The sequence below is a fragment of the Portunus trituberculatus genome, chromosome 27, assembly GCF_017591435.1.
Source record: "Portunus trituberculatus isolate SZX2019 chromosome 27, ASM1759143v1, whole genome shotgun sequence".
NCBI classification, from domain to species: Eukaryota; Metazoa; Arthropoda; class Malacostraca; order Decapoda; family Portunidae; genus Portunus; species Portunus trituberculatus.
The window spans coordinates 2,656,970-2,667,258 of record NC_059281.1 but is presented as its reverse complement, the minus strand read 5'-3'; the positions used below and the strand labels follow the sequence as shown (position 1 = coordinate 2,667,258).

Genomic DNA, 10,289 nt, shown 5'->3' with positions numbered 1-10,289 from the left:
TACTACTACTGCAATATATGATGTGTACAGCACATCCGGTGATGTACACACAAGCCCAGACACCACCTACAGGTGACACCAGCTATACACGAGTCCAAATACTCGTCGCAGACAAGTCTGACGGACGACACTACGCACTACTGGCCGACATGAAGCCTCTCAGCATTCAATAGTGTGCGTGGCTACTACCACTACAATACAGTTTACTACTGAAACTATACAAAGATGGTGGGGCACACAGCCACCCAACAAAACACACTGGTGACCACAGCCACCAACAGCAACAACGGGACGAAACAATAACGCGTCCCTCCGCGTCGCCACACCCGAGTGGACGAACGCACAACAGGAAATGCAGCCCCAACCGGCTACACTTTCCTCAGGACAACAAGCCCGTTGTCCCACACAGCCACGGTCTACCCAGTAGCAAGCCAGCTACTCAACAGGAGGGCACAACTCCCAATGACTAGAAAGTAACAAGAACAGCCCAGCAACACGTGTCTCCACCCTGTGCCAGAAACCAAGAGTGCACGTGTCTACCTCCGCTGGTTACTAATGTGAAGCTCGCAGGCACACAAAATGGTGGAAACAAAGAGAGGGTTTTGGCCGCACAACGGAACAGCGACAGCCCGCGCTTGGGCCAGAGGCTACACATATAATATAATTAAATAAAGGGAAATAATGCGCTGGCTCTCACAATATATATATATATATATATATATATATATATATATATATATATATATATATATATATATATATATATATATATATATATATATATATATATATATATATATATATATATATATATATATATATATATATATATATATATATATATATATATCTCTCTCTATATATATATATATATATATATATATATAGAGAGAGAGAGAGAGAGAGAGAGAGAGAGAGAGAGAGAGAGAGAGAGAGAGAGATATATATATATATATATATATATATATATATATATATATATATATATATATATATATATATATATATATATATATATATATATATATATATATATATATATATATATATATGGGTTGGTGGGTGGTGGAAAGAAACTCAGGAGTAGCAGGAGTATTTTATTTCTCCAACGTTTCGCCCATAGGGCTTCTTCAGAGAGAATGACAGGCAAAGAAGTTTCAAAGTTTCAAAGTTTCAAAGTTTATTGAGATAAGGGGTAAAGATACAAACAAGGGTGGGACAGTACAAGATACAAAAAACATAGAAATACAGAAAAACAGAAAAAGAGCATAGTTGCTGGGCGGTCCAGCTTGCTATTGTTTTACAATTGAAAGGTGGAAAATACTAAATAAATACATAATCACATTCATATAAAGGGGGAAAAAACATTAAATAAATACATAATTACATAAATATGAATAATAGAAGAAGATGGTCACCCGTCCAGGTTTGAACGGACGCAGCGTTGCTTAACGTCACTCGCCCAACCGGTCACCCATCCAGGCACAAGTCTGACACAGTGACGTTTAACCTCACTTTTGCGGTGCACTGCTCTCTTTAGGGTACGGGTGGCTCAAGTAACCACCGAATCCTGTGTACCCTTTGATGTTGCCCACGAAGCGATTTTCCTCATGGATGTAGACGCCGGACAGCACGTCTTCGCGGACTTTCCCCGTCCGTTCCTCTCGCCTTAACTTGGTGATGGTGGGCGACTCACGGAGGGCAATTGCTGGCGTGGTCTTCCGCTCGGCCTTCGGAATCACCCACCTAAAGGCATTAGGTGAAGGCTTTCGTCGCCGCTTCGTCTTAGTGACCCAACCGTCGTCTTCCTGCTTGCCGGAGAGGGACTGGGGGTCGGAGGGGAGATTTGGCTTGCCGGCCCGGGGGGAAGTAGCCTCCCCTTCACTTCCGCTACCCAGGACGTCCACTTCCTCATCCTCCTCCTCGTCGTCTTCTTCGTCGTCGTCGTCGTCGTCGTCATCTTCGTCTTCTTCTTCTTCTTCCTCTTCCTCTTCCCCCGGCACGTCGTCTTGCGTCTCCTTCCAGTTCCGGGGTTTGTCTCCCGTCTTCTCTGCTTCTGCTCCTGTTGTTGGCTGTTGGGTGTTTTGAGCAGCCACGGGAGACTCCTTTGTCTTCCCCATAGCTCCGGGAAGACCTCGCCGGGAGAGCCTTGGGTTGGCGCGGGTGTTGGCAGGCAAGGCGCTTTTGGGGATGTAAACTGCTGGCAGGCCGTTGTGCTCCAGGATGAGAGGGATCAATTCTTGAAGCTGGCGATGATCCCCACCTGCCAACGCCTTTGCCGTAAATATACAGGCGTATATTTTTGCCTGGATATCCTCTTCGCTTCCACCTTGTCGCGTCCGCGGTGAACGGTTCCAGGTCTTCGAAGGGACAGAACACACACAGGACCTCGCGCACAGAACTCGCAGAGTACAGATACAACAAGAAACTCACCACGCTTTTTCTGCCTGCATTGTGTATCGGGGCTCTCCCTCTTGGTTGAGAGCCCGCCCATTGCAGCACCTTTACTACCTTCCTCTATACTTCCTTTCTGCCCTCAGCGTCCCCCGGAGTGTGGAGGTGAACCCCGAGGCTTGCACGAGGGGGCCCTTAGTAGGGCTGCCTTAAGCACTCCGGAAGGGTGGGCAACCGCTTGGTTAGGATCAGGCGTGGAGCAGGGTCACTTCGACGGCTGTCAGCAGCTGGGTGGCTAAACTGCTCCACTTAGGCAGGCTCCTTCCATTTACTTTCTTAGCTGCGGTCGTGTGTCGGGCTTTGGCCCCCTTGTAGGACCATTTCCATGTACCATGCCCCGAGTAAAAATCAGGGCACCTTCCAGCAAAGACCTAAGAAAGAAGGATTTTCTGCTGGAAACACTTTCCAAATATGATGTACTCATCACCAAGCTCATCCCACTCTCTGATGGATTCGTAGTCATCACCAATGACGAAAATGATCTGGACCGGATTTTCAAACATTCCACCATTAATGACCTAGCCTCAAATACCACCAGAACTGAAAGCCAACCGATCCGTAATCATCACAAACGTTGACAACCATATCTACAGAAACAAAGAAGAGGACATAAAAGCTGAGCTAAATGATAAGAACACATGGTTAAACGGGGAAATAGACAGTATCTTTAAATTCCCTAACTCAAAAACTCTGAAAATTACATTCAGACAAACCACAATAGCAAAAAAAGCACAAACAACTGGCCTCAAATTATTTTTTATGAGCATCACGGGTCACTACATCAAACAAGAAATTTTTTACAATATAACAACTTGCTACAGGTGCTATACATTAGAAGATCACTTTACCAATCAATGCACCAAACCCAGAGAACACATAATATGTTCCGAATGCTGCAGCACGGACCACACCTGGAAAGACTGCAACTCACCCGACAAAAAATGCATAAACTGTGAAGGAGATCACAGGACTCTCGCTGCAAAATGTCCCTTAAGAAAAGCTGTAATTAAAAACAAAAGACTCCTGCACGAAAAATCTGCTCAAACTACATACAGTCAGGCAACAAAACAAAATCTTCAAAACCCATCTACCACACCAACAACTACAATCAATAATGAAACCCACGAAAAAATCTTCATATGCATGATGCATGCCCACCTAGCCAATATTGCCTCCCCCGGCAGTTATCAAAAGAATTGAACAGCATGCTCACCCTTAACAACATCACCAACGTAAAAGCGCCAACAAACCCACAATCCAGTAAAATAATAGCTAACATACAAAATGAAACCCAGAAAAATATAAAAGACAAAGACAACGAACTAAACAAGGAGGAAACAGACTCAGAAGACGACACATCTCCCACATTGGCAATAGCACCTCCCACACAACAGAAGAAAACACCACCCAAGGAAAAACTCAAAATAAAAGCAAATGACATTGGACTCCAAATACACATCAAAAAGCACAGGCTGGCCAAAGGAAAATCTTACCAAAAAGAAATTAATTCAAGGAATCGAAGAAAGGAAATACAAAATAACCTTCACCACACAGAACATGAATGCATCCCAAATCCTCGCAGCTATAGAAAATGAAGAACTTGAAATAGAACAATGCTGGACAATAATAGATGACTCTAATTTCCGGAAGATTAGGTCTGGCAGGACCATGGAAAGGACTCCACCACCTAGACCTGAAAAACATAGGAAGAACTCTTTTTAAATATCTAAATCTCTAACACAATAAAAATAATCCAACATAACGTCTTAGCATGGAGTAAAAGAAAATACGAACTGAATAATATATACAGGACGATAGACGCCGATATTATTCTAATAAATAGTCATTGCTTAAAAAACAACTCCAAAATAAAAATTCCTGGCTACACGATTTTCCAAAAAAACACAACAGAATCTCAAGCTGACGCCAACGCAATAGCAATCAAGTACAACCTTCAGTATAAAATTATTGATGTTTTCTTATCAGATCTACTTGCAGTCGAGATAGAAACCACGGGTAAAGTAATAATAGCAACAACATACCAACCCCCTTCAAGAGATTTTCTGCCGACCCCTGACTTCTACACTCTTTTCCGTAGGAACATCCCAGTATATTTCCTAGGCGACCTAAACGCCAACCACCACATTTTTGGCTATAGCACCACCAACACCAAAGGCAGACAACTCAACAGACTTATACAAAACAGAATCATACAACATTTAGGTCCACACTTTCCCACATACTTTACCAACATGAGAGGAACACACCCAGACATTGTACTATCTAACCAACGAACCTATCACAACTACAACATTATACAAGGCCCTCTAACAACCAGTGACCATCTACCAATAATCTTCACACTCTCAGTTTCACCAATACTTATACCTTCTCCTCGCAGACCACAATTCTCTAAGGCAGACTGGGACTCATTCGGAAAATACATAGACGAACACATCCAGCATCATCAATTGCATCATGCAAACTTAGAGGAAATAGACCAAGCAATAGAAGATTGGCACTCAACAATCAATACAGCAACAAGAAAATGCATCCCAACAACATACTACCGACCCTTACCTGCGCACAAATTCAGTCATTACACAAAAATCATCCAGACAACATTTAGTAACATACAACACCATGCACTCAGACACGGTTGGACACACCAAACATATCAACATTACAAAGCCTTCCTACGCCAACTAACTGAAAGACTAATAGAAGAATCCAATCGGAGCTGGGGAGACACCTTGGAAAAAACAGCCAACATCTACAAAGAAGCCAACATGTTCTGGAAGAAAATAAAAACTCTATTAGGCCAAACAACACCAGATCTACATTATATGTGGTGGCGGTGTGCCGTTGGCAGCGAGGAGCCTCCTCGCTGCGCTGGGCGTTGCGCGGCTGGGCCTCGGTCTGGCCAGTGGTGGCGTCAGTCGGGCGAACGCAGGCACACAGGAAGGTGTGGCGCTCGCGAGTTCATAACGTTTTGATACTCAACCTCTCGGATTCCTGGCACGATTTGGTGTCGTAGCACTTGCAGTAGGTGTAAGTGTGGCGGGCAAGTTAACATTTGCCGAATTGGTGGTGTAGGGGTGACTGTAGGGGAGGTACGGAGGTCACCGGCGGGGAACCACGTGGGTCTCCCGCAGGACTACTGGGCTTGTGCATCGCAGTGGCATGCCCTAGTCCCACAAGCTATCTAGGCTTTGCTAACTGCCTTCGTTGCCGTAGGAATGGCTGATAAGGAGGGTAAGTGTCCGGACTGGGCAGGTAAGGATGAGGGGTCGTGTGGGAAGAGAAGCCCAGTGTTTCACCGGATGTGATGGGGCAGGTCGGGCGGCTCAGGCTGTCGGGTCTATTGATGTGGCGCAGCTTGCTAGTCTGTTGATGCAGGCTAAAGGTCCAATCATAGACCGACTTGGAAGGAGTCTGTCCAAGTTTAGTGGTGACGGATCGGTTGATTTGTCGCAGTGGCTAGACGAGTTCGAGCGTAAGTGTGCGATCGAACCCGTTAGGCCGGAGGAAGTGGTGGACTTCCTGCTCGAGGGTCCTGCTGCTCGAGTGTACCGCTCTTGTCCCGGCAGGAGGCATATAGACAGTTCACTGCTCGTCAGTTGCAGGTCGGCGAGTCAGTGGATGTCTATGTGGATGACATCTTGCGATTAGGGGCGAGAATTGGGGCGAAAGAGAGTGATATGTTCTTTCGCACCAAATTCTTGGAGGGGGCTGCAGCCTCAGACGCGTAGGTGGGCGATTTTGCTACCTGACGTGTACTCTGCTCCCTTTGACAGGTTGGTGACGTTGGTACGGGACCGTATGTCTGCGTATCGGGCGGTTTTGGGCCCTGGGCTTGGAACCAGCGGTGGTGCCTCGGCTCCTGTTGACAGGGCGGCAAAGAGGCGTGGTGGCCGTGAGTGCCATCGGTGTGGAGGACCTCACTTGGTGAGGGCCTGCACGCGGAAGCGTCTGGCGGATGCCAGGGGGAGTTTCTCCGGCAAGTGTTTCATTTGTGACCAAGTGGGGCATCTTGCGAGAGATTGTTCTCAGAGGGGCACCCAGGCTGCTCCGGGTTTTTACGAGGAGGACGTGGAAAGGGGCACCACAACCTCCAGTGTAGAAACCGTGGGCGAGGACTGAAGTCCTTGTCGGGTCCTTGCATTAAGGATCGGCGTTGTCCTCGAGGCAGCGTGGTGGTGGGTGCTCAGGTACCTACCATCGGTGGTGAACTAGGTTCGCCGATGGCAGTTGGTAAGCTGTCTAACAGTCGTATGCCAGTTGTCAGGGCCGTCGTGAACGGTCGCGATTGCTTATGCCTGGTTGATTCAGGCTGTGGGTGCACCATGGTGTCCACCCGGGTGGCGGTGGGACTGGTGGGCCATAAGGCCCGCCGTTTTATTACTGCGGATGGCAGGATTTCCAGTGGGAAAGAATGCTCTCTGAGAGTAGAGGTGCAGGGGCGCCGCTTGAAGGTGTGTGCACTCGTTGTAAGTGAATTGGAGAATCTTGGTGTGGAATGCCTTCTTGGGGTCGACGTGATCGATCGGTTGGGAGGCGTTCGCATTAGGAGAGGTGCCAATTCCAATTATGTAGTTACCTGGGGGGCTACTTGCGAGAGGGTCTCTTCAGAGGAGAGACGGGAAGTTGTGAGTGGTGCAGCCCCATCACCACTTACAATTTCCGATAAGGATTTTGAAGCCGTGTTTACTGACAGTCACTGGACCGTCAGCTGGCGCTGGTCGGCTGGTGAGCCGGAGAGGCTTCAAACACGCGTCGGTGAGTACAAGTGTACTCAGGCGCCGGGCGTACATGAGCGGTATGCCGAGGAGGTCCAGAGTTGGATCCGGAAAGGTTGGTTGATAAAGTGGAAAGGGCCCGTCAAGGGCGTCATTCCACTTTTGGCTGTCGTTCAACCTACCAAGGACAAAGTTAGGCCGGTAATGGATTACCGTGAGCTTAACGAGTTTGTCGAGTCTCATACTGGAGACGAGCAGACAGCCGTGTGCGCCGAGAAGGTGCGAAAGTGGAGACAGCTGCCCGGGGAGCTTAAGATTGTTGATCTTAAGTCTGCCTATTTGCAGATTCATGTCTCCAAGGATCTGTGGCAGTATCAGGTAGTAAGGTACAATGGTGTGCATTACGCCCTGACGCGGTTGGGTTTTGGCCTGACGTGCGCACCGAGAATCATGACTATGATTCTGGGAAGGTTCTTTCGTTGGACCCTGATGTGGGTCGGGCCACCGACCATTATGTTGATGATATAATGGTGCAGGAGTCCATAGTGAGTGCTGATCGTGTGCGGAAGCATTTGCAGGCATATGGACTGGAATCGAAAGAACCAGAGCCTCTTGTTGGTGGTCGGGTGCTTGGAATTGCTTTGAGCAAGTCACCGAGTGGGCATCTGGAGATGTCGCGGGGGAGTGAACTCCCTGAGGCAGATAGTGGAGTCACTCTTACTAAGAGAGGCTTGTTTTCATTATGTGGCCGCCTGACAGGACATTACCCTGTGGCCGGGTGGTTGAGGGCCTCGTGTAGCTTCTTGAAGCGACTCGGGTCCGAAGGCTCATGGGATGAGCCGGTTCAGAGCAGTGTGCGTAAGCTAGCCAGCGAGTTGGTGGATCGCGCGCGCTTTGAAGATCCTGTGAAAGGACGTTGGCATGTCAAACAAGGTGAAGTCACTGTTTGGACAGATGCCAGCTCTCTTGCTCTGGGAGTGGTTATTCAGGTGAATAACGATATTGTGGAGGACGCTTCGTGGCTTCGGAAGAAGTCGGACAGCCTCCACATCAATGTGGCTGAATTGGAGGCAGTCGGTCGGGGAATCAATCTGGCTATTCAGTGGGGATTCAAAGCCTTCACTGTGGCCACCGATTCCCGGACGGTATTATCTTGGTTGGATAATACAGTTGAGGGGCGTGATCGTGTCCGCACGAAGGGCGCCGCGCAGATGCTTATAAAGCGTCGTTTGCTGGTGATTAAGCAGGTCATCGCCGAGTACGAGCTGTCAGTTATTTTTCGATTTGTTCCTACAATCGAGAATAAGGCTGACAGGATGACTCGAGTACCGAAAAGGTGGCTCGGTCATTGTGAGTCCGTTGACTCGAGAGCCGACGAGTTGGTCTCGGCAGCTCTGTGTACCGGAAGGACGGTGACGGATGCCATATGGGCGGCTCATCTGCCGCACCATTTGGGCGTCGACCGCACACTTTATCTTGGGAAGCAAATCAGGTCTGACCTGACGCGTGACCAGGTGAAGCGTGTTATTGCAGGGTGCGAAGCGTGCCAACGCATCGACCCTGCAATGAGGGCTGAGAACCTCGTTGGCCAGGGTGAGCTGGCCGTTGAGAAAGATTGGTGTCGGGTTGCAGTCGATGTGACCCATCACTGCGGCAGTCTATATCTTTCAATGGTAGACTGTGGACCATCGAGGTTCGCCATCTGGCGTAAGCTACCGAATGAGTCGGCAGCCGCCATTGTTGCTCAACTTCGCCAAGTGGTGATTGAGCGAGGACCGTTTGTTGAATTGCTGATGGATAATTCTACGGCTTTCAGGTCGGCGTCTGTAGAGGAGTTTGCTACAGAATGGGGAATCTCTCTGAGATTTCGTGCTGCCTATGTTCCCAGTGGAAATGGGATCGTAGAGCGGAACCATCGCACCATCAAGAGGATGGCTGCGCGGGGGAGGATTACTCCCGAGGAGGCTACCTTCTGGTACAATGTGACGCCTCGTGACTCTGAATGCCACACGGTCCCGAGTGGCAGGTTGTTCAGGTATCCGTGGCGGATACCGTATGATGTCAACGTGAAGGTTGACGAAGATGGAGCAAAGAATGCTTTCTCTGTCGGTGATGAAGTCTGGGTTAAACCTCCAGTTCCTTCATGCACAAAACGGTGGGCCCCAGGCCGAGTGACTGCTGTGAAGTCGAAGCACATCGTGTGCGTTGATGGGATGCCTAGGCATGTGCGCGACGTTAGAAGACGTCGCGGGTCAGTCAGTAATGACACAGCTGAGTCATCTGATGACGGCGAGTGGCCAAATGGCGAAGGTGGCAGACCGGTCACCGATAACGGTGAGAATGTCTCGACCGAAGCAGGTCGTGATTCACGGAAGGCACAAGAACCTGCTCCTGTTGAGAGGCCTGTTGATGTTGGCCCTGAGTCGGCCGGTGAGGAGATAGTAACCTAGCTCCTGAAGATTTGGGACCTCGTGAGTACGGGAACGAACCCGACGAGGGAGGTCCGAGACGATCCTGTAGGGAACGTCGGCCGCCTAGGTGGCAAATGGACTACGTCCCTTAGTTCTTGAAGAACTGGGGGGGATGTGGTGGCGGTGTGCCGTTGGCAGCGAGGAGCCTCCTCGCTGCGCTGGGCGTTGCGCGGCTGGGCCTCGGTCTGGCCAGTGGTGGCGTCAGTCGGGCGAACGCAGGCACACAGGGAGGGTGTGGCGCTCGCGAGTTCATAACGTTTTGATACTCAACCTCTCGGATTCCTGGCACGATTTGGTGTCGTAGCACTTGCAGTAGGTGTAAGTGTGGCGGGCAAGTTAACATTTGCCGAATTGGTGGTGTAGGGGTGACTGTAGGGGAGGTACGGAGGTCACCGGCGGGGAACCACGTGGGTCTCCCGCAGGACTACTGGGCTTGTGCATCGCAGTGGCATGCCCTAGTCCCACATTATATTTACAACGAAAACAACATTAAGGTATATACTCCAGAAGAAAAGGAGAAAACACATAGAAACATATGGAAACATGTTTTTACGGACGATGAATATGGTGAAGAGGAAGATGAAAATGAGGATGAGAACCAAAACACAATAGAATTTCTGAACGA

The 10,289-nt window shown here is 48.9% G+C and overlaps 2 protein-coding genes across 2 annotated transcripts in view; one reads left to right on the top strand and one right to left on the bottom strand.

Annotated features, from left to right (window-relative positions):
* Positions 1–1,319: 1,319 nt before the first annotated feature.
* Positions 1,320–10,289, bottom strand: part of LOC123509844 (histone H3.v1-like) — a 10,961-nt gene continuing 1,991 nt past the window's right edge. Inside the window, exon 2 of the mRNA XM_045264421.1 lies at positions 1,320–2,825. Coding sequence (XP_045120356.1) covers positions 1,512–2,120 — 609 coding nt within the window. The 5' untranslated portion in view covers positions 2,121–2,825 and the 3' untranslated portion in view covers positions 1,320–1,511. The remainder of the gene's footprint in view (positions 2,826–10,289) is intronic.
* On the top strand, positions 7,721–9,643 carry LOC123509923. Its single transcript, XM_045264548.1, has one exon. The coding sequence runs from the start codon at positions 7,721–7,723 to the stop codon at positions 9,641–9,643; it is 1,923 nt and encodes a 640-aa protein (XP_045120483.1).

Coding starts and splice junctions, on each gene's coding strand:
- LOC123509923 (XM_045264548.1), top strand. CDS start 7,721: ATGGTGCAGGAGTCCATAGTGAGTGCTGATCGTGTGCGGAAGCATTTG.